Consider the following 25,423-nt stretch of genomic DNA (forward strand, 5'->3'; position numbering starts at 1 on the left):
CCATGCAAAATTTCTCTAGTGCAAAACTTCAAATAGCCACTTCCAGTGCGTCACAACACGTTATCGCCAAGAGGAATGTTGAAAGGTCCAGGCTGGCAAACTACCACAATAACGATAAAGTCACTTTTGTATCTTATTACACGTTTACAAATGTATTGTTATTGCCAGTGGTAGAACTACAGGGGGAGCAGTGGGTGCAATTGCACCAGCCCCCCCCCCCTCGGGGCCTGCCAGCAGTTTGCGCACCCTCATATCTACCAAGAAATTTGCTTCCGGAGGGGTCGGCTGCATGGCCCGCACAAGGGCCCGATGCCACTTAGTTGCATTACTGGTTATTGCTTCTTTTTATTACTCACCTTTTAATCAGGCCCTGTCCTATTCATATTCCAGTCTCTTAGTCAAATCAATGCATGGTTGCTAGGATAATTTGGACCCTAACAACCAGGTTGCAAAATTGCAATTGTAAACTGCAGAGTTGCTGGATAAAAGCTAAAAAACTCAAAAACCACAAATGATAATAAAAAAACGTACAAATTGTCTCAGAGTCAGTGTTCCACAACCAGTGGCTCGTGAACAATATGTTGCTCACCAACCCCTTAGAAGTTGCTCCCAGTGGGCTCAAAGCAGGTGCTTATTTTTGAATTCTGGCTTGGAGGCATATTTTGATTGCATAAAAACCATGTGTACTGCCAAATAGAGCCTCCGGTAGGCTGCCAGTTCACATAGGGGCTAATAAATAGGCAATCACAGGCCTTATTTGGCATCACAAGGAACTTTTCTATGCTTGCATTGCTCCCCAACTCTTTAACAGCTGAATGTTGCTTACAGGTACATCAGAATATAATTATCTACAACATACTAACAGTTAAGTCAAAGGTGAACAACCCCTTTAATATAACATTTCAATGCGTTTCGACCCCTAAAGCAAATGGTGGGTCGGGGGAGTCACATGTTTTCCACATGTTTTCCAACAACCAATTTATATTATTGCTGGTGGAGATAAATCACCAGCGGTAGAGCAGATTTATTGTGGGCGTCTAAATTCAATTAGTGCCATCACTGTTAGGGGCCTTTTTATCAAGTTGTGTAAAAAGTGGAGTAAAATATTATTGGTGATATTGCCTATAGCAACCAATCAGCAAATAGATTATAACAAGTAGAAAAAAAAAGCAAATATCTGATTGGATGCTGTGAGCAACAGCACCAGTAATGTTTTACTCCACCTTTTACTCAGTATAAACCACTTTGTATATTGGCCACTTTAGTATTTGATCCTGTGTTGTCTTGTAGGACAGGGGAAGTAGTGAAATAAAACTTTTGTTTTAAAACACCACTACTTTTCATAAGATAGCACATTACTTTTAGATAAAACGAAACACTGCATTCTGTATCTGTATGTCAGTATCACTTTAAACACAAATGTACTATAGATGCATAGTTATCGTGGGATACAAACAATGCCAGTGGGCAGTATCCAATTTGCCAAATTTTCAGTATCAGACTCTTGTTTGACTTGGTTTTGATGCTCATACATTTCATGATCTATAAAAAAAAAGTAAATAATGACTCACCTGTGTGATCTTTCAATCTATCTCCCCTAATGGGGAAAGCTCTGGTCTGATAAAAATCATTCTTGACAACTTCCCCCCTTCCAATAAATTTGCCATTGGTACCAATGTGCACCAAGACTTCTGTCAGCTTGTTCCATCAGATGCTAAACTCTAGCATCCTAGAACCTCAATGTTGAAACCTTCACCAACCCTCAGGTAATAAGCTTTTTGGAAGGGATGTCTGGGGTGTCAATATCCATTTATACTCACTGTATAAAGAATTAGGGACTAAAGTCCTCATTGCCTCTCATTTTCATCAGTCTACTGAGTATCTGCACTCCAAGGCAAACTTTTCTTCCATATGCAATTGGGGTGCACAGTTGTAATTCATGTATATCCACATATATAAAAAACCGGCACACCCATGTAAAAATCTTCACCTCTTTATTTACATCATATCAGAGTCCAACGTTTTGGCCCTCTTCTTGATAAAGACCCCAGTGAGGGTTGAAATGTCGATCTAAATAAAGTTTTGCAACTTTTGAGAGTGCAAGAGCTTTTTTGCAACTTTTATAAACATTTCCTGTTAGCACCAGGGCAGTATCCCCTTTAAGGTGTGTGCAGCAGTCTTACATTATATATATATATATATATATATATATATATATATATATATATATATATATATATATATATATATATATATATATATATATATATATATATATATATATATATATATATATATTTTTTTTTTTTATCTATGTATGAAATACACAAAAACCTTGAATATCCTGTAAATGATATCCTTATAAAAGATTTGCACAACTCATTCTAGAACACCACATTTTATTGTTATAACTCATTTTAAGGTGAGCTATCCCTTTAAAAATAATAGTTGTTCGGGATCGGTCTAAATAAACTATAGTTGAGACGTGTTCATGCTAACAATTCTAACTGCTGCCCAACATATTTTGCCGTGAAATATAAGCCATGCCAATGCAGTGGGGTATAGTGGAAGAAAATGGTTATTTAAAATTGAGGAAAGCATTCAGTAACCAAGAAAATGGCCGGTACACCACGTTCAGGCGACTTCATATTGTTTACAACTACTACTCCCAGGTCTGGAACTAAAATCAGTTCCGGGGACACTCGCGCATCATTAATGACGTAACTCCGGTTCCTGTTGTCGCCGGAAGTACTGGGTTCTTGCTGTGTAATTACCGGCAGCTTCGGCATTGTTTTTGTGTGACAGTTCTTGTGCTTTGTGGATAGACACCATGCCCGACTATCTGGGAGCGGACCAGCGGAAGACCAAAGAAGAAGAAAATGAGGACAAACCTATCCGATGTTAGTGAAAGTGTAATAAGAAATCATAGACTTGCGGGCCTTAATGTACAAGCATCACGTAATATAGCCGATATGTTTCCTCATAAGATATAGAGATGCAGTTTAGACATCCATTGTGGGTTGTGTCAGAGCTTTTATTATTATTATTATTATTATTATTATAGGTCCTTCCTGCTCTTCTGCAGTCAACAGCTACAGTCAGAGATAAGGACGTACATGATGGATATTCAGCCCATTTACTTACATTTACACGACAATTTGCTGTTGTATTGTTCATCAGGGAGAACTGCCATGTCATTTGTTTAGGGTTTCATCTGTAATGTCTCTTATTTCACAACAGTTTAATATACTGTGCTGGTCATTTACGAACACTGGGAATATATGAGCCAGTGCAATGAGAGATCTACTTTATTTACTCTTTTTGTAGTTGGCCCTTCCACACAGCTTGCTGATTGGTTACTGCACTTGGGTTTGTCTCCTATTGGTAAATGAACTGTAGTGTTGATTAACCTCACCTTTACATAGAATCTTCATTCCTCTGCATGTCAGGCTATGGAGCAGATCTGTGTAGTTATTTCTTTAGTTTCTGTTGAAAAGGGCAACACTGGCAGGTACCTTCAAGACATTATCAACAGACAGAATGTTAACGAATAAAACACCAATGGCACATCCAAGGCTTGACAAAGGTTCATGTAGTGGCCTGAAACTTTGCCATTTATGAGCTGAATTAATAAACCCACAACTGGTCTCACAAGCATTGGATGTGCCATTGGTGTTTTATTCGTGGACATTGGTTTTGGGCCCTTGGCAGTTTTTGGGGCCAGACACCAAGAGACACCCGACACCGAACAGGTAACACTGGTAGCAGCACTCCACTTTGGAACAGACTAGCTATGCTAATGGAGCTTAAAGGAGAGCTAAAAGCAAACGAAAGAAGTAGGCTAGAAATGTTGTACATTATGTTTTGGGTTTCTGTACCAGCCCAAGGCAAGTATAGCCAATTAGCAGGAAAGATCTGTGCCTCTAAAGATGCCCCGGTAACTCTTCATCTTCTTTTCTACTGATTCATAACACAAGCTCTGTGCTGCTGTCCGATATCAAAATTTAGGGACTGATGCGCATTATATGGTTTATTCATACCAATGTACAAATACAAATGTAATTACACTGATTAGTACTTAATATAGTTAATTACTACATGTCAGCTCAGAAATCAGTGCAATTAGCATCAGAATTGAATAATCAGCCTTGTAGCATCAGCTTATATTACAGGCAAACCTCATTTTCTGCTTAATAATTTGTGACGACCCCTAAGCTTAGCATCTCAACAGCTGCTCAGAGCCCACTGAGCATGCAATTATATTTACCAATGTAAAACTGTTTCCATTCAGCAATAGAAAGCAGCATGTAAATTCTGTCTTTACATCCTCAGTAGAACTTCACATGCATACTACAGTAATAAACATACATAGATTCTGTTGTATTGTTAGTTTACATCAAAAAAGTGAGTGCAATTGCAAAGGAATTAAGATCTTCAAATGCAGGACATTGATATTAATCAACATATGTTCTTTTGTTTTTTTCATTTCAGCTCTCGATGAAGGAGATATTGCATTGCTGAAAACCTATGTAAGTTAAACAAATTGTTTTGTATTTTTAACACTCACATGAGTGAAATTCCTGTTGTCTATTAATTTCTAAGTGATTTTTAGGGGCATATTTATCAGTTGGTGAAAGTGAGCGTTTACCATTTGATAACTATGCCTCTAAGAGAGAGTGGCAGTATTTACCTGTGGAGGGCTGTGGTGAGCTCCAATTTGACTCTCTGAAAAATATACCCCAATGTATGTGGTTTATGCAGAATAGATTTGCTGAGATAGGAGTGGACGAACTTGTCAGCATGGTCAGAGCACTCAACTCTGTGCATTGTTCAACTATGAGCCAGGCATAATAGCTCAATGTGAGTTCCAACCTTGCTAATTTCCCAGTGGCCTGTGGTTTCGGAAGGCACCTAGGATTTGTCCCAAATATTATCCTGCAAAAAAGAAAAAAAAAAAAAAAAGCTTTGAGATGTGTTATAGAGCCTACATTACATTATTCTTTTTTGCTTTACTCAAACACGCAATCTAAAAGCTATGCTTTTCAGAGAATGTTAAGTTCCTGATGAAGAATACAATCCAAGAAAAAAACCAGCAAAATAAAACTAAAATATATCAAACAACAACAAAGCAAAACATATTTATTTATTTATTTATTTATTAGCGAATTGTTCATACTTTTATTCTCACAGAAGTACATTAATTTTTTCTATTTATTTGTGATTATATTCTTATTGTATTTACTTATTATTGACAGGCATAGTCGCACCCTTTTCTTCACATATGGTTTGTAGAGATTCATTCTCTCCACTTAAAGGTCATAGTACACAGTGTGATTTATCTATGGCAATGCTGCACCATGATGTTTTTTTTCCCGTAGTGACCTTCATTGTTGCAAAGGTATTTCACGCAAGCAATCATTTTTAATACAAGTGGGCAGGTTATATGCTAGGTATCTTAAGTAAGTCAGTTAGGTGAGACATGGACAAATGTACTGCTGAAAATTGTTTGTGTTGAGCAAAAAAAAAAAGTGATCTGCAGGAAATCCATTTGCGGGGATGACTTAGTCTTGTGGCTTTTGACGGTTTGTATCTGTTTGCTAAGGCCTAAATATGAAAACTGTCCTTACAGGGACAAAGCACTTATTCAAGGCAGATCAAGCAGGTAGAGGATGACATACAACAACTGCTTAAGAAAATCAATGAACTTACCGGTAAGTTTTTATTCATTTACATAGTTTCAAAAAAATTGTGTTTTGTCTCATTGCAGGTATTATAAGCCACATCCTTATTTTAAAGAATCTGCATGTGAAATGTTGATTTCTATTCATTTGAATACATCATTCCGTGCGTTAATATTTTAAACCTTTGTATTAATGTTCTATTGTATTCCCTAATTTTAGTGCAATGAAAAGTCTAAATTGAATGTTTAAAGAATGTTATAGTTCGATTAGTAGGGTTTAGGAAATTTACGCTACTCCATGGTCGGATCTTCAAGGTAGATTACTAGGGGCCGTGTACTGGTAATTTTATTTTATTATTTTATAGCTGGCAAGAACCAAACATGGAAAAAGATGTGGGTTGCCTGTTTGCCCTGTTTAGCTTAAAGGGGTTGTTCACTTTTAGTATGCCTTAGAGAGTGATATTCTGAGACAATTTGCAATTGGTTTTCATTTTTTATTATTTGTGGTTTTTGAGTTATTTAGCTTTTTATTCAGTTTGCAGTTTTAGCCATCTTGTTGCTAGGGTCCTAATTACCCTAACAACCAAGCATTGGGTTGAATAAGAGATTGGAATATGAACAGGAGAGGGGCTGAATAGAAAGATGAGTAAAAAAAAAAAGTAGCAATAACAATAAATGTGTCAGGGACCCCCATTTGAAAGATGAAAAGATTTACAATAAAAAGGTGAATAATTCAAAAACGATAAAAAAGGAAAATTGAAGACCAATTTAAAGGGTGCTTAGAATTAGGCATTCTATAACATACTAAAAGTTAACTTAAAGGTGAACCACCTCTTTAAGAAATAACAAAAAACATGGATTTGACATGATTAAAAGAATTGGCTAAAAGTATGTTTAACACAAGTAGCAATGGGCGAATCTGACCCGTTTTGCTTCACCAAAAATTTATCTAATGCATTGAAGTCTATGGGCAACAATTTTTTCTTGACGAGCAACAATTTTCTTCACCCATTGGAGTCTATGGGCCATTTTTTTTTTACAGCAAAACCTGGCGAAAAATTCTGCTTGTCACTAAACACAAGTTTAATGAAACATGAGGTTTATTTAACCTTCCACCAGGTTGGTTGGTTTTCAGCCAAGGTACAGATTTGGGCTGGTTTCTTGCCCTAATGTGCCAAGCCTGCATCTCACATTGCATGTTGGGTAATGTAGTTTTTGTTTAACTATTTGCCAAGTTTAATGTTAGACTACAATACTCGGCATGCAATGGGACTGACTTGTGTAGAAGTCTTGAGTATTTTGGGCTCTGTACCCCAGTCGCCCTTCCCTCTTAAGCATTCCCGCATTTTCCAGTGACTTTCCTCAATTTCAGACAATTTTGGGGCAAAAATCTGTTGGCCACCATAATGTCTACAGGTTGACCCGTTTTACCAATATATATTGAAATTGTATATGAATTAGGCCTTACGGGGCCCCTATACCTCCTGGGCCCCCCACTGTAATTGCGTCCCTGGTGACGGGTGAATCTGATCCATTTTGCTTTTTGGAAAAATTTCTGAGTGAAAATTTGAAAAGGGCGTATATTCACATTTATTCATTTATTTTTTTAGACTTTTTTTCACTGCACATATTGTGCTATTTTTGAGCTACTTTTGAAGTGCCTCTTGGCTAGTTCTGGACTGGTTTTGTAGCTGACTTTGCCTGGTTTTTAAAATTAGACCTGGCAACTCTGCCTTCCACCTGTGTATTTGGATATTAGTTGTACTTGTTTAACTGCATAGTGATTATCTTATTTTCAGGAATTAAGGAGTCTGATACAGGACTTGCTCCTCCAGCACTTTGGGATTTGGCTGCAGATAAACAGACACTGCAGAGTGAACAACCACTTCAAGTAGCAAGGTACTCGTATTAAGAATGCAGAATAATTTGATTTGAGGCTGTATGGTTTTCACCAAATTAGATTGTAAACTCTATAATACAGGGACCTCCTTTCTACTGTGTCTTATTTAGCACATTACATTTATGGGCTTATTTATCAAAAATGTGATTTATGTTGTTTTAGAGTTTTTTTCTACTTGTAATAAACTCAAAATATAAAAAAACTTGAATGTCTATTTATTAAAAAATCTAAATATTAAAACCTTGATTCAATACAGTCATGAAAACAACTTGAAAACCTCAAATTTTGTTAGTTTACAAGCTTAAAATAACTCGAAAATCTCAAATTAAAAAATAGCTTGAATATTGCGTAGGACAACTCCAATTGCCTTTTACATGAACTCGCATGTTTTACATTTGCGTTTTTTTTGTTCTTAATAAATACCAAACAGTCGACTTTTTGGAAATATAATTTGAATTAGTGAGTTTTTGTGCAATAGAACAGTAATAAAAATTTAAATCACTAGTTATATTTTTTTACTATATACTGTATCTTATTATAATTCTAGGCCTCCCTGTGTGCACTTTTCTATTCTGCATAATTGTACAGCAGTTCGTATTCATTTCATTCTTTATAAATAAAATTATAAATACATGACAGTTGGCTGTGTATTCAGGTTTTTGCGGACAAAATGTCCAAACATACTTTCTCCTTGATGTATATGCGAATTGCTGCTAGTAAAACATTTCAGTCGTGTAACAGCCTGAAAGTGGCATGTGTTTTTTACCTTCCTGCTAAATAGTAAATGCTGATTGCAGGGTGAAAGATGTGTTGTTTTCCCCCAATAATCATACATGTTGCCTTTAACCCAGATTTGCAGCAGGTGTCTGAAATACCATGTTTAACGCTTGCAAATTGATGTGTCCTTTTCTAGATGTACCAAAATAATCAACGCAGACTCAGAGGACCCAAAATACATTATTAATGTAAAACAATTCGCTAAGTTTGTGGTAGACCTCAGTGATCAAGTTGCTCCTACTGATATTGAAGAGGGAATGAGAGTTGGGTAAGGAACAAACTAATGTAATGTCACTAAATGTAGTGTGTGTTTAACGTGAAACCATACAAGTACAGCAGGAGAATTAATTCATATGGTAATAGTTCTTGTGCATTAAAGATTTGGCCTGTTCTTTCAGGTATATTTGCTCCAGGTTCTTTAAATTCAGCAGATGATATTTGTGCATCTTAATTTTCAAATTGTACCACAGATTTTGACCTCGTCTGTGGGATAATTACCCTGCTGACAGATTAAGCTTTATAGTAGAGTGAAATTGGGTCTGTTGCAGTATTTCCCTGCTTTGTACTATCAATTCTTCCTTCTGTTTTAACACCCAGTCCAAGCAATAGAAAGCAGTAGGGACAGTTGAGTCCTAAAGTTTATATACACAAATGCTAACTATTTTCAAACTGCATTTTGTACAGATTGAGACAAGTTTAAATTCTTCACAAGTTGTATGTAATTTTTGATATGTGCCCAGTATTCAATTTGTGGCACACGCATAGTAACATAGTAAGTTAGGTTGAAAAAAGACACACGTCCATCAAATTAACCTTTTAAGTCTATATATAACCTGCCTAACTGTTATTTGATCCAGAGGAAGGCAGAAAACCTCATTTGAAGCCTCACCAATCCTGTATTCCCTCACTTGATAAAAATCCATCCAACCCTTCTTAAATCAATCTAATGTATCAGCCTGTAAGACTGATCAGGGAGAGAATTCCACATCTTCACAGCTCTCACTGTAAAAACCCCTTCCGAATATTTAGGTGGAACCACCTTTCTTCTAATCGGAATGGGTGACATCATGTCAGCTGGAAGGACCTACTGGTAAATAAAACATTAGAGGGATTATTATATGATCCCCTTATATATTTATACATAGTTATCATATCACCCCTGACTTTACATTTATCAACATTGAATCACATCTGCCACTTAGCTGCCCAGATTGCCAGTTTGTCAAGATCATGTTGCAAGGACGACACATACTGGATGGAATTAATTGGACTGCATCGTTTTGTGTCATCTGCATCAAATTTGTCTGACATGACCTATCCTTCTTAAAGCCATGCTGATTACTGCTCATAATGCCATTCAATAGGACAACATTTTGAATGTGATCCCTTAACAAGCCTTCAAATATTTTGCCCACCACAGGCAACCCGCATCTTTTTGCTCTTAATATACTTTAAAAAAATTTGTGGTTAGTCTTAGCCTCTACATCAATGCGCTCCTCATTTCCTATCTATTGCTGTTTTACAACTTTTCTTATAATGTTTATATTCAATAAATGCAGCTTCTGACCCCGCAGACTTGTAGTTTTTAGATGCCTTTCTCTTCTTTCCTATTAACTTCTTTACTTCTTTAATTAGGCCATATAGGGTGTTTCTTGGGTCTATGAACTTTTAGCTCAAAATTTCTATCTGGGTTTATCTGACCTCAAAACCTTTTCCCTCATGAGAACTTTGACCTGATTAATTTATTTTTTGGTGCCACCCTCCCATACAGACCAGTGTTATGCAGAGAATGTTATGTGGTTGTTCCAAGCCTAAAGTTAAGTATGGTGGTAGTAGCATCATCAGGTACTGAGAATGTTGTAAAACTGTTGCAAAGTACAGTCAATTTGCTGCAAGGTTACCTGTTACAGTCTGTTAAAGAAACTGTTCAGTATAAAAAATGAAACTGGGTAAATAGGCTTTGCAAAATTAAAATTGTTTTCAATATAGTTACAGTAGTTGAACATCTGTTCACTCCAGCCTTTAGAGATGACATTTTTGGCTAATATAATAGCCAGAACCCAACTCTCTCCTTGTTTACCAATCCGTGACTTAAAGGGGTCACATGACATGTAACTGTTCAGTTGCTTTTGAATCTGACCTGCATGCTAAGGATCAAAAGCAGTCTAACTGAAGAGTTAATTCACATGTGCACCCCCCCCTTCAAGTCGCTGACTAGCTAAGAGCTTAGAGATGAATTAGTGTTCTTGGTGCTTTCTTGGACATCTGTTCACTATATTGAAAACAATTTTATTTTGCACAACTTATCTATCTATTATTTATTAAGTTTTATTTGTGCATTGGACTGTTGCTTTAAAAAGCAACTGGGGTGACTGGCTCTTTTAGCAGGCCAGTCACCCCAACACAAGGTTCCTCATTGGGGTGATTCAGGAATCTAACAGTGATGTTGTCAAAGCCCTAAACTGAATACAATCCGTGTCGGACTGGCCCACCGGGATACCGTGAAAACTCCCGGTGGGCCCAGGTGTCCGGGGGCCTCATGCTGCTAAACATTTGGCCTATTTTATGGTCACTCCCTATTTCTTTGAGAACAAAGAGGCTAAATAGAAGGAATAATATATTAATATATTCTAGTATGTAAAGAATAGAGACTAGGAGAATAGAGGTTGAGTGAGGAGAATAATAATAACAGTACTGAGAGTGGGCCCCTGGTCTAAGGTTTTTGGGTGGGCCACTGGTGTCCCAGTCCGACACTGAATACAATTGCATATCAGTTACACTGTGAAAATTAAGGAAGACGTGTGTGTAAACAATATTATTGTTGGATTTGAATACATATGTTGATTTCCTTAAGAGAAAACGTCAGAGCAAATAGTGGGCCTGTCACCCAGACACAAAAGCTGCATAATAAAAGTCCTTTTCAAATTAAACATGAAATCCAATTTCTATTTTTTATTAAAGCATTCATAGCTGTTGTAAGATCATTTAATCATCTCAGCTGTCATCAAATATTGTCTGCCCTCCTCTATGCCTTACTTTCCATTCAGCACTTCATAGTTGTCACTTCTCTCCACACATTTCCTCGTTCTCTTTACCGTTTAATTGTGTAGCCAGGGCATGGGGATGGACATCAGGTCCCCCATTCTGGTGCACAAAAAAGATTCTGAGATGATGCAAGGCTTGTCTTAATAACAGTGTCCACAAAATGACTCCTGCCTGCTTGTTATAATTATGAATTCCCAGACTGAAGGAAACAAGATTCAAAAAGTGTAATTAAAGTTCATTTTGCTTGACCAATGTGATAAAATAGGATTTTGAATAATTTTTTTGGGTGGCGGGTCCCCTTTAACCAACAGATATTATAAGACGTGACCTGACATAGGATTTTACTTAACCAACATAAACATATTAGTAAATATTGTCCTTTTACCTTGAACCATCATTTTGTGTTGTTCTGTGTGCTTTCTCAGATATAACCTTGCTGGAAGAAATGCAATATGTAATCTAGCATTACCGTGGTTTGTGTGTGAGCATGGTGCCTCATGTGAGCCAGAGGGTAGCCTTTAGTACATAAAATGGCAGTTTTTATATATGGTATTATCCAATTGCACATACTACTAGAAAGGTATATTTTAATGAACAGACTTGATATGAAAGAGGTATACATCTTCTGTGCCTATGTGTGCTGCCTGTAATGCTTATGTTAAACTCAAACATGTTCATAAGCAAGAGGCAAAGCACTTGGAAAAAATGGTCTTCAATTGTCCCCTGACACGAATCAGTTTGTCACATTTAGGTTCACTGTTTAGTCTGGCGCTATATTCTGTTTCTTTTGGCACATAACTGCATTTGACTTAATCCTACTATATCTCTCTGATTCATACAGTGTTGACAGGAACAAATACCAGATTCATATCCCTCTTCCTCCAAAGATTGATCCCACAGTAACAATGATGCAGGTAATGTCTAGCAGCAGTATATACAACTCACTGGTTTCTGTGGTTTTGATGCAAAACCACTAAATGAATGTTTAAAAATTTTTCAGTATATTTATCAGTATGGCAGACCAATAACCACTTGATGGGTAAATGTGATTCTTTTTTTTTTAATCTCCATAGGTAGAGGAGAAACCTGATGTGACATATAGCGATGTTGGAGGCTGCAAGGAACAAATAGAAAAATTGCGGGAGGTTGTGGAAACACCACTGCTTCATGTAAGTGCTTAGCTGTCCGGTTTGTGGAACACTGTGCAGTAGTACATATATTGCTAACGGGTCATGCAGATTTGGGTCGAATTTACCATACTGCAGATGCTCCTGCCTAGAGTGGTGCAGGATATACTTCGGTAATGAATGGAAGTGGATAGAGTGGTGCAGGATATATTGACCCGCCCTGCCGATTACATCACAAAAGGGGTGGGGCGAGCAAGCTCTCGTATTTAAAAGTGGAAGCCGGCAGTGTAAGGTGGCGGGCGGGGAGAGCAGGAAGAAGAGCTCAACCCAGACTGCCACCTGCAAATGGGAGTGCGAGGTCAGCATCGAACCCACCCGACCCGTGGGTAAACCCATGGGTATCGGGCCGGCCCGCACATCACTAGTGCAGGATATACTTGGAAAGTGAATGGAAACATGGATAACAGAATCCTAGAAGACAGTACCCCAGGGTGGTGCAGGTTTATGTACCAGGTGACAAGCTTAGCACTTGGCTTCACTGGAGAGTTCCTATCACATTAAGGTTTACAAATTCGTATGTTTATATTGACTGTTGGTTCAGTAGAATTATGTTAATCTTCCAAAAATGAATTGGAGGATCGTGTTTCTATGTAAAAAAAAAAAAGTAAAACATATATGTACGACTTTTGGTTTGTTACTTCTTTTAGCCGGAGAGGTTTGTTAACCTTGGTATTGAGCCTCCCAAAGGAGTACTGCTGTTTGGACCTCCTGGAACTGGCAAAACCCTGTGTGCACGTGCTGTAGCCAACAGAACAGATGCCTGCTTTATCCGTGTCATTGGATCCGAGCTTGTGCAAAAATATGTGGGAGAGGTAAATGCTGAAAATAACATTTCTTTTTATTGGCACACCTTGCCTTCATTTCATACTGCATATATTCATGTGGCAGCGTTTATTTAAAAACCCTCCTTTTATTTGAAATTTTGCAGTCTCCCCCCCCCCCATCCCTTTCCAGTAAAAACCACAAAACTGTTGAATAGTAAATGATTTAATCAAAGAGATAACAGAATAACTACCTATTGATTGTAAAGAGGTGAATCAAAGAAAAAAATTTTTTTTTTATCCCTGTAGGGGGCCCGTATGGTGCGTGAACTGTTCGAGATGGCCAGAACAAAAAAAGCATGTCTTATATTCTTTGATGAAATTGACGCCATTGGTGGTATGTTTAAACAGAATCCTTCTTGCTTTAGTACCTTCCTTTGAACGTTGTACCTATGTCTGCAGCCAAGCACTGTCATACATCAGGAGAGACGCAAGTCTCAGTATTCACTGGCAGGGCTGATGCCCCCAAAGAGCTCAGTGGTTTTGGCGTTTCTTTGTCTAATTCAATACAACATGGTCTGGGTGTATGCACATCCTATAAGTGCAGCCAATTGTTTGTCGGCTCCCCAGCAGACTTTTTACTTTCAATAGTAGCCTTGTGATCATGAGTTAAAAAAAAAAATAGGATGATCCTTTAATCTTGCCTAAATTTAAAGGGGAACTATCATGAAAATGTAATATAAGCTTCATCATACTGAAATAAGAAACCTAAATATAATCAATTAAAAATTCTGTACCGTTTCTAAACTAATCAAGTTTATTTTCACTATTCCTCTCTCAGCATCTGTTGTCAGATAGTCATTGACAGAGAGATACAACATATCTTACAGGGGGGCTTCTTTTTCCTAGAAGATGTATTAGAGCTCACTCTATTAAAATCACAAGACATCTACATGCAGAATTTGCGCAAAAGGCAGTTATTTTGTTAGATAGTGTTTGTACTGGAATCAGTTATTTGAGTGAGCTCTAATACATTTGTTAGGAAAGGAAGCCCCCCACCCCCTATAAGATACTTTGGATCTAACTGTTAATGAATATCTGACACCCAACTGCTGCATGAAGAGAGAATGAAGAGAAACAGATGCGGAGAGTGAAGATAAACTTGATTATTTCAGAAACAATGCAGAATTTTTAATTGATTGTGGTGATAAAGTTTCTTATTTCAGTATGATGAAGCTTATAGTACATTTTCATATTTGCAATAGTTCCTCTTTAAAAGAGTTAAAGCAAAAGCCATTTCAAGGATTGAGCCTGAGCCAGAATCCAGTACTACAGACACATTTCTACTCCCTTTGAGTTGATTAGTTTTATCTGGCAAGTGACATTGCCTTTCAGAGAAATTATGTACATTCTGAACCATTTCATTTTCTCTCCTTTTAAATCTTAAATGTCACTAGAAGAAACATTTCTTAATAGTACTTCTGGTGCTGCCAGTCATTTGTCAACACATTAGAAAGTGGTGGATTAGAACAGGGTTCATATCCAAGACATTCCTGAGGTGCGGAGGTGGCATACAAGGTCCACGAATTGCACTATTTTAATATTCAGCGGAAAATGTTTACTTTTAAAGGGGCTCGATTTGATGATGGAGCTGGGGGTGATAATGAAGTTCAGCGCACTATGCTAGAACTAATCAACCAGTTGGATGGCTTTGATCCCAGAGGAAACATTAAAGTATTAATGGCCACTAACAGACCCGACACTTTGGATCCTGCTCTTATGAGGCCTGGAAGACTGGACAGAAAAATTGAATTTAGTTTGCCAGATCTGGAGGTAAAAAAAAAACGACTATCAACATAAGCACTTTTTATTTATTAATATTTTATAGGCCAATGTGCATTTTAACATTCACTAGTTCTCTTGTTGAGTTAACAGTTGGAAAATGTATTTATAAACTTGTTTTAGTGGTGCTCATTCATGGGTCAAACTGTTTTATGATTTCAAACTAAAGGAGCCCAAGCTAAAGAAAGAGGGCTCTAGTATCAGGCAGTACAGATTACAAAGGAAGCCACTTGAGGTAAAGGATTTAAATAACCTAGGGAACAGTCTGGAAACATATGCCAACTTGTAGCCATCTGCATCCTCCTATTGACTTTCCACTGCTCCTCAAATATCAATATTATTTTCAGCCATATAAACCATCCGAAAATTCCAGTTAAGACGGTTTAAAGAGAGATAATTGCATAATTAAAGCCTTGCTTTTGCCGAAATTTTATTATGTGAACACAGTTGGCTAGCAATAGCATAGGTCAGTTTGAAATTTATTGCCTTCGTGAATTTTCGGGTCGTCCGTATTCAATTGAATATGAGACGTTCGAGTAAATAAACTCCCATTCGAGTTGTGAGTAACTTTGAATTTATTAGATTTAAAAAATTCTCATAACTTTGAAATTCGACCTTTGATAAATCTGCCCCTTAGTGTATGTATTGGAAATTGGCTTAGCATTAGTTTTTCTTTCATTATGCAAAAAAAAATGTTGGCTACATTTAATAAAAATGAATGATAGAATGTGGCCCAGTGAAGGTACTTGAATAGTGAGAGAACTATTTCAGTATATATATCATGGCTGATGAGGTATGAGAGATTTTGCCAAAGTTCCTCTATCACTTATTGGCTGAAAACCTTGGGGGAGGAGTTGTCAATTTGGGGATGCAATTTTTTTGTTCTTGCTTTATACAGGAATAACTTTTTTGTTTTGTAATCCAGGGCCGTACCCACATATTTAAGATTCATGCTCGTTCTATGAGTGTTGAGAGAGACATAAGATTTGAACTTCTGGCTCGGCTGTGTCCTAACAGTACAGGTATGACTTGCCGTGTTTCTTATACTTGTGATTAAAGTAGGCATAACCATTTCTTGCACTCTGCTCGGGTAGTACACGTCTGTTTACATGTTGTTGTTTGGCCTTTTCTACACAGGAGCAGAAATTCGTAGCGTGTGCACGGAGGCTGGGATGTTCGCTATCCGAGCTCGCCGCAAAGTTGCAACAGAGAAAGATTTCTTAGAAGCTGTAAACAAGGTCATAAAGTCGTATGCAAAATTCAGCGCTACCCCAAGATACATGACCTACAACTAATTGTAACATTTCACATGCAGCAAATGCTCCTGTTTTTGGCACCGTTATGTAGAACAATATTGTATGGGATTCTAAATAAACAGCACTAACTACATTTTACTTTGCATTCATTTCTCTGTCAACTTGGTTTTCAACTTTAAATGATTGACACAGGCAGACTGGTTTGCAATGAATGATTTTATTTGATTCAAGAAACCCTACCTTCATATTTTGTGATAACAAATAGTAACATCTCCCATAGCAAGACAAATTGACTTTCAATAAAGAACATAAAAATATACATCTATAAAAATATACTATTCGCAAATCAATTACACTATTTCTTTAAATAATAAGTAAACAGAACATTTATCAAAATAAATGTCAGGTTTTAGCACTTTTTTTTTTTTTTTAAATTTAAAATGATTCGGAGATGAATAATTTGCTCTGACAAAGTCTTAGTAAGACCTTTCATGAATGATAGAGAAGAATTAGTTTTATTGGCGGAAAATCTCCATGTGGAGCAGCTCAGCACCATTACACACGCTGAACCCTATTCATGATTGTACCATGTATGTATTTGCACATTTAATAGGAAAGGGTCCCATAAGTACAGATGTTCTTGTCTCATTGGCATGTAGAGATTACAAGAAACCTCCTTAAACCAATACATATTCACTTGACTGAACTGTAAGCTTGACTTCTGTTTCTATTTTCAGAGGCAGCCAAATGGTTTCCAGCTGGATATATAATGTGCTTCCATTCTTGCAAAGAGAGTTGTTTAAATGTTGTTACTAAACATACCTGATATAGAAATATTGCACTTACGTTAAACCAGTTAACACTGTGATAAAATCGACATCTTGCTGTATTGAAAACTCTAGTTTCCTATATTAATAATTCAAAGATGGTTCCTCATTTGGCTAAAAATGCATTTTATGGGCACAGTATGTTGACAGACCCCCCTCCATCTCTCCACACTGAATACAATTAATCTTAAGGATAGGCCACAAATATTTACAGAACCTAAGGATAAGATACTATCCTCCTATGTCCACTATTTGTAAACCCGGGCCCACTACATGATTGTTGGTGACACATATAGGACAGGAAGTTCCATTGAGCAGGAACACGCTGAAATTCAGCCAAGTTCTTAAAGGGATGCGGTCATGTGAAAAAATATTTTTTTTCAAAATGCATCAGTTAATAGTGCTGCTCCAGCAGAATTCTGCATGCAAATTCATTTCTCAATAAAATAAACAGATTATTTTATATTTAATTTTGACATAGTGTCAGTTTCCCAGCTGCCCCCAGTCATGTGACTTGTGCTCTGATAAACTTCAGTCTTTACTGCAGTACTGCAAGTTGGAGTGATATGACCCCCCCCCCTTTCCCCACCAGCAGTCTAACAACAGAACAATGGGAAGGTAACCAGATAACAGCTGCCTGGTAGATCAAAGAACAGCACTCAATTTAAAATCCAGGTGCCACTGTGACACATTCCGTTACATTGAGTTGGAGAAACAACAGCCTTCCAGAAAGCAGTTTAATCCTAAAGTGCTGGCTCTTTCTGAAAGCACATGACCAGGCAAAATGGCTGCCTACACACCAATATTACAACTAAAAAAATACATTTGTTGGTTCAGGAATGAAATTTTATATGATAGAGTGAATTATTTGCAGTGTAATTTAGAAATAAAAACAATAAAAATCATGACAGAATCCCTTTAAAAATGGAACCCACTTGTTCCAGGCCACCATTAGTTTCTGCAATTGACTTAGTCATTCTAGTCTAAGTCATGGTTACCTCCCCTAATGCCACAGCTGCTACTGTAACTTACTCCGTACCAGAGCCATTACTGAATGAATAAGATACTGGATTAAAGGAGAAGGAAAGCTACGGAGGCATTTTATTGCCAATAGACAAACAGAGTTTCTAGAGATTTTTACTCAGGTATGGTAAAACATTCTACAGAATAAATATAGCATTCTAGCTTGCACTATTGCAGCTAGAATGCTATATTTATTCTGTAGAATGTTTTACCATACCTGAGTAAAAATCTCTAGAAACTCTGTTTGTTTAGGATAGGAGCTGCAGTATTAGCTTGGTGTGACATCACTTCCTGCCTGAGTTTCTCCCTGCTCTGGGCTCAGATTACAGCAGACAAGGGGGGGGGGAGGAGCAAACTGAGCATGCTCTTGCCCAGGGCAATGAGGTTTAAGCTGAAGGCAGGAAGTCTGATACAGAAGCCCATGTGTACACAATAGAAGGAAAGAAATGCAGTATTTCTTTTGACAGGGGACTCAGAGCAGCACTACTTAGGGGTTTACTGGTATATTTAGATGGACCTTTCTGATAAGGCTTACTTAGTTTTAACCTTTCCTTCTCCTTTAATGTCAGGAAATGACACATATTTCAGACACTGCCCATTGGCTTCTTATTTGTTTACATGGAAGAAATTGTGACTATTTGTGCCTTTCTAATACAACTGAAGCAGTGACGCTGGACACACTCTGTCTGAGATGCTCTTGGCAATGATACTTTGTCTCCCAACTAAAACTGCAATGACACTTAAGGACAGTTAACAGTTAAAGTACAATAATAGGCACATTTAGATTTGTCTGAAGCATTAAAAAGGTTTCTTAAACTGAATCATAGCACTGCAGCTGAAAGGCTAAATAGAATATATATATATATTTTTGTACACATACTGTACATACTTGATTCCACTTATTGCATGTAAACCATGATACAACACAGTCTGCCTGGGACTGCATATTTGGGGATCAGCCTTTGAACAGCTCATTATCAAGGGCTTCTCTGTGGCTGGTAATTAGTTGTAACAGCTTCTTTGACGTTCTTTGCGAGCACAAGTGATAGGAATTGTTCAATTGAGACTAGCCTCATATTCTTGTTTGGAGCCAGAAATAACAGAAACGATACAGACTTCTTAATTAAATGGGCAAAAAGTAAATTTAGTACAAGCCCTATTCATTCAGCTCATGTTAAAAAGGGGTGTATACTGTCACTTTATGCAAACAAAAATTCACTATAGTTGACTGGGCAACATTTCTAGGCACAAATAAAAGGTCTTTATACTTTCCCCCTTTTGAGTGGTATAAAATAATTTGAGAAATATATCATATATCCAAGCCAAAAATGAAAAGACCTAAATGTAGATTCCAAGTCCTCCATTTCTGCTTTGTACAAATAAAAACACATGGTACCATGATTATTCTGTTGGCTTGTCCCGTAATACACACAACTTCACGTCAAGCAAAACGTTTCCGAGCCAACTAAAAGCAATAGCGAATTCTTCCCAAAAGCATGTATAAATATAAACTTTTAGCAAGTGTAACAGACAATCATTAGCACTTACACACAGCTTATGATTCTTTAAAAACCTGTGAATTCTCACACAATCACGTTCATTTAACAGATATATAAATATAGTCATTATTTTCTAGAGAATAAAGTAAAATGGGGACTGGGTGTGAAAAGTCACAGTTAAACGGCTTAAATTAAGGCATTTTTGTTCTTAAATATTTTTCAGTTAAGATGTATGGTTTATATATATATATATATAGAGAGAGAGAGAGAGAGATCATTTTTTAAGGCAAAGGTGGGCAAGGGGCATTTAATTGTGTTTTATTAAGGACCTTTGAAATGTAACTATAGGACAGGTATTTCAGCTTCTAATTTTAAATTAACAGTGACTATAAAAAGGGACAGCCCTTGGAAATAAACACTTCGAATACTAATAATACATTAAACAAATGTGTATAAACTCCACACTAGGATTTTTCTTAATACTAAAACTATGGATGAATATTTTGTTGTAGTGAGACCTGCCCATAGCTTGGCTAGGGCTATGGACTTACTGAGTGGCCTGTATGTGTAATGATAGGTACAGGAAGCGAAGGAATAATTCAGTATCCATTGGGATACAGTGACAATAACATCCAGGTGGCAGTTGCATGACTGCTGGCATGACATGGGGTGAAACAGTATTGCAGAAGTGCACTAGGCTGGAAAGAGCTGGTGTGTTTTCCATGGAATAGTGACAATCACATTGTGATTAACTATTAACAAGACACATACATAATAAATGAAAAACACTGAACAATTTTTTTTCCCTGCCCCAAAGCCCTTATCTCCTCTGCTACCAGTAGCAAAGAAGGGGTGAAATAGAGTCCTAAGTACCCAGACAACAGTAGTGCAAACCTGGTTAATGGTTTCTATTTGCACCATTTGAGTTACAAAAGGAGCTGGATTCCCAGAATGCATTGCTTGCATGCCTCCTCTAGTAAAAAATCTCCCTTCATTTCTAACGGTTAGTTGCCTACTTTTTATGTTGAAAAAGAAGGGCAACTTCCTTAAATGTGATAAGACGTGGGGCTGAGGCAATATTTTGGTTATTGCTCAGTTATCTGGAGCTGGAGCTCAGATCTGACTCGGTGTATCTGAGCTGAGAACCTGTTCTTCTGATGAGGTCAGAGCCAACGAGGAAGCTTTCTGCTTACAGTGAACCACAGCATCGTGAATACTATGAAACAAGATGTCTCTCTTGTTTGATGCATCAAAGAAATTTAATCGTGTCAGGTCTTTAACAACCAGTCCTGTTATAAAAAAAAAAAAACAGAAAATATTACAGGAAATGTCAAAAAAATCATGAGAAGGAGATTTATCAATGTTCAAGAAATAAACTCAAAATAATTTCCTGTCTTATTTGATTCAACTGGCTGACTGATTCGATAGGCGGTTTGATATGGATCAAAATGTTGTATGTATGGTCTAAGATGTCAAATCCCATAAAAAAACAACTGTATGTACCCATTTAATATTTCAGAGGATCTCATTTAAGTCCCCATATTATAAGAATTACTGTATTGTGTTTGCACTCCATCAAGTGTTAATGACGGTTTAAACCTAATTCCTCAATTATATACTTTACAGTGCTTCACATGCTTCCATGATTGCTATTAATATCTTAATGTCACTTATATATTAGGGATTGCTTGTCTCTAGTAGAAGTTGACAACTTGAATTCTTTTGTATGTTTCTAGATAGTTCCATTATAACAATGTGTGAAGAGATAAAGGTTCCCATTAATAATGCAATTGCAGGTGTCACATCATGATCTTTAACACACCATGCCTAGCAACATAAATATAATGAACGGGATACAACACTGTTAAGTCTATTTGCAGCACACAGTAAAGACAGGATCCTCAGCCAGAAAACCGCTGGATCAGTTGTTATTGGACTTTTGGCTTCAAGCCCCTATTTTAGGTCAAACATGTTCAGGGCCCTCCTTAGCTCAAAAAAGGTTACATATATATGTAAATATTACTGTAGCAGCCATTTAGCCATGGTCCCAAGATCAGGGGCAGCAATGAATCACTCAATATCTCATCCTAATTGATGTTTCTGCAGGGCTTCTTAGAAGTATCTTGTACAGCAAATAGACATTCATTCCAAATTTTTCCCTAACGTCTTAAAACACAACTGCAACGTTTGTGCCTAGCAAAACTTTCACTTAGGTCAATTTGCATAGGGCAAGTTGTATGGATGACTTTATTATAAATGTTGCTGCAAATGGTTTAAGTTACCGGTTTATATTACACATGTCCAGGGAACCTTAATAAAGACCAGAGAGTTAATATAATGCCCTACACATGAGCCCACTGTAAAATTAATGTTCCATATATTATAAAATGTATGGAGAAAATCGCTTACCCAAAAAAGTAAGTTAAGACTTTTGCAGCCAATCCCGCTTAAAAAAAGGAAAAGTCGCCAGCGTTTTTTGAACTTTAATGCATTTTCTGCACACAGGATATGATGTAAGTGACAGAAGATTGAGGAAGATCTAGCTGCTTTATAGCACTTCACTTGGTCTGAGGTGGTGAAGACAACTCTGGCAAAAGAGCTAACGTTCAGCAAAATCCGCATTTTAGTGAATTTGCGGAGTCACGTCCGTTTGCCAGAGCGAAAAGTCGCCTGGCGATAGAGAGTGAATGACTGCTAGCGACGGTCCAGTTCACTAGCAAATTGGCGCCTGCGCCAGTTAGTGAATAGGCGATGTCCCTGTGAATGGCAACGCTGGTGAAAAGTCGCTAGTGTAAGCCACTTCGCTCTTTAGTAAATCTGCCCCTAAGTGTGTCACTGCTCTAAGCAATGAATGTAAACATGTAAAATCAGGCCCTTAAACTTTAGCAACTTAATCAATGCAAAGTCTCAAACAGCAACACAGTAGCACAGGCAGGCAAATAAGGTGTCCTCTTAGTTATTGTCTCTTAATTCTTTCCACTTTGATTACCTTTAATGGGGTTGTTCACCTTTATGTTAACTTTTAGTATAATGTAGAGAGTGATATTCTGCGACAATTTGCACTTGGGCCTTCTGCTGCAAATACATTTCTATATTATTAATAAAGGGTTTTCATTTTCTATTATTTTTGCGTTATTTAGCTTTTTGTTTAATGGCTTTCCAGTCTGCAATTTCAGTGCTCTGGTTACTAGGGTCCAGATTACCCAAGTAACCATTCATTGATTTGAATAAGACAGTGGAATATGAATAGGAGAGGGCTTGAATAGAAAGTTATGAGTAGTAACAATATCAATAACAATACATTTGTAGCTTTACAGAGCATTTGTTTTTAGATGGTGTCAGTGACTCCCATTTGAAAGCCGGAAAGAGTCAGAAGAAACAGGCAAATAATTAAAAAAAAATTAAAGAAAATAAATAATGAAGATCAATTGAAAAGTTGTTTAGAAATAGCCATTCTATAACATACTTAAAGTTATCTGAAATGTGAACCACCCCTTTAATTACATTCCATTGTTTTAATAGCCCCATAATGAAAGCTAACATCTAACACAATGGGTTACCAGACCAGTAAAATGCAAACTCTTACCCAAACATTCCCCTTTAAGGTGCAACATTTATTCATACCCACCTCTGGTCATAAAGAGATTTCAGGTATATAAAAACAAAACACAGTCAACAGGCAATGAGCCTTAGTTCTGGGGTATAAATCTCAGTTACAGTTTGGACTGTTACTTTAAAAATAAGAATAATTTGAAGGACTTACCACTGCAGCCTGACACTAGGATAGTAACACCGATTTCTTTATAATCCTTAATAATCTGCAAAATACAATTAGAAAGTCGTCATTTTTGTTTTAGAGAGAAATGTGTAATGTTGGACTGAATACTATACAGAACTGTGGCTTGGAACTGATGCTGGAACTTTCTTCCTACTTCTTATATTTCCATACATTATTTTTCCTCCTTGATGAGGAGGTGACATACACAGGGTTTAACACGTTGCCTATAACATACTTACAGATTTCAGTGTTTTTACTCCAACAGAGTCAACAAAGTTAACTGGTGTGAAGTCCAGAATGATATAATGAACACTGATTACTGGAGACATAAAATATTCCAGTTCATCAGAGGGCGTATCATGTAAGTTTCTTTCAGATAATCCATTCTTGCCATTTGCTGCCACATCTATGATTGGGTCATCATTCATTAATTCATGTTTAACAGCCATCTCCACATCATTAGTCTGTAAGACAAATACAGAAGCAAAGTAAAATATTAGTAGATATTTATCAAAGGATGAACTTTAATTTTCACCCATTGATAAATACTCTTTTAACAATCCCAATAGTGATTATTTGCTTCACTCTTTGATAAATATACCCCAAAGAGTGCACTATAGCAAAACGTAGTATTAGTATTCTTAAAAATATTTCATGTAGACGGATTACTATGCACAAAACAAAGAAAATACGGGTCGTTTACTAAGAGGTGGCAATGTGCAAACCTTTCCCCTTTGACTGGCCAGGCCCCCAGTAACAGATTTCTAGGCTACAACCCCTGCAAGTCAATGGTAGTGACGAGGAAGATTAAGGCAGCCTTATTAAGACAATGGTAGCACCAACAAATGTAAAAGCCAAACCAGCACCACTTTTTATAGTAACAATGGATAATGACTATGTATTCTCCCACAATATTTGTGATGGACAAATACAAATGGAAAAATAAAAACTGTTTAAATTCAAATACAAAAATTACAGTGAATTAAGTAGTAAATTCCCAGTGGTCAACATATCAGGACTAGGGTAATGGGCTTGGGTGTTTTGCCTGCCACATTTTCAGTTAATCAGCTGCCTTGTCTTACATTGTATCAACAGTCTGAGCCATCAGGGCAGAGAATAGAATGAGACAAACACTGCTTTCCTTTAGTAATACATATACAAATAACTTTAAAACCATAGAAAAACTGTAATGAATGTATTTTGCAAAGTTGGTTAGAATTATGGTTTCTTTTATAAGCCAAAAAATATTTTTGGGTTGACATTCCTTTTGAAAGATTAGACTGTTCAAATTATTTTGATGATTTAGTACATTTAATTACCAGGGGAGTGAAGAGAGAAAGAACATGTCTATTTCACATAATCAATCACTCACAAGTTTCAATACGGCTCTTTTTTCTTTTTTCTTTGCTTTCTTCATTTCTCTGGCATGTCTCTTCTGGGCTTTTCTCTTTGCAATTAATATGGCAGCTGGATCAATTCCAGTCTTGATGGGGAACAAAAAAGATGACAAAGTCATGTGTTGTCTGCAGCTTGAAAGAATAGATAACCCTGTTTTTTTCTCATTTCATGCAGTGCAGTGTCCATTGGCAAAAGAGTCTGGATATTAGTATAGGCTCCAATTTATCAACTTAAGTGATGTCTGACTTTTTACATACAGAGGATCATATATTGCTGCATATGCTTTTTTTGGATCTCACCCAAAAATGTAATTTACAATAGCCCCAAGCCCTTCAATTTTTTTTAAACTTAGCTTTCTTTTTACCAATTTTCATCTCGTATGTCTGTATATTTTTCTTTAAACCCTTCATATATGCTTCTTCCTTCTAACCTTCTCCTGTCTCCTTTTCC

The 25,423-nt window shown here is 36.9% G+C and overlaps 2 protein-coding genes across 3 annotated transcripts in view; one reads left to right on the plus strand and one right to left on the minus strand.

The window, feature by feature from the left end:
- Positions 1–2,717: 2,717 nt before the first annotated feature.
- On the plus strand, positions 2,718–16,581 carry psmc2.S (proteasome 26S subunit, ATPase 2 S homeolog). Its single transcript, XM_018255774.2, has 12 exons — positions 2,718–2,900; positions 4,492–4,529; positions 5,630–5,711; positions 7,480–7,579; positions 8,494–8,625; positions 12,244–12,316; positions 12,476–12,571; positions 13,237–13,401; positions 13,660–13,747; positions 14,981–15,183; positions 16,118–16,214; positions 16,330–16,581. The coding sequence occupies exons 1-12, from the start codon at positions 2,831–2,833 to the stop codon at positions 16,485–16,487; spliced, it is 1,302 nt and encodes a 433-aa protein (XP_018111263.1). The 5' UTR covers positions 2,718–2,830; the 3' UTR covers positions 16,488–16,581.
- A 2,193-nt stretch (positions 16,582–18,774) lies between these two features.
- Positions 18,775–25,423, minus strand: part of slc26a5.S (solute carrier family 26 member 5 S homeolog) — a 51,971-nt gene continuing 45,322 nt past the window's right edge. For both annotated transcript variants that reach the window (XM_041588492.1, XM_018255772.2), the window contains 4 exons: positions 24,948–25,058; positions 23,815–24,039; positions 23,561–23,615; positions 18,775–21,086 (listed from right to left, as the gene is read on the minus strand). In XM_041588492.1, coding sequence (XP_041444426.1) covers positions 20,911–21,086; positions 23,561–23,615; positions 23,815–24,039; positions 24,948–25,058 — 567 coding nt within the window. In that variant the 3' untranslated portion in view covers positions 18,775–20,910. The remainder of the gene's footprint in view (positions 21,087–23,560; positions 23,616–23,814; positions 24,040–24,947; positions 25,059–25,423) is intronic.

Source organism: Xenopus laevis, chromosome 3S, assembly GCF_017654675.1.
Source record: "Xenopus laevis strain J_2021 chromosome 3S, Xenopus_laevis_v10.1, whole genome shotgun sequence".
NCBI lineage: Eukaryota > Metazoa > Chordata > Amphibia > Anura > Pipidae > Xenopus > Xenopus laevis.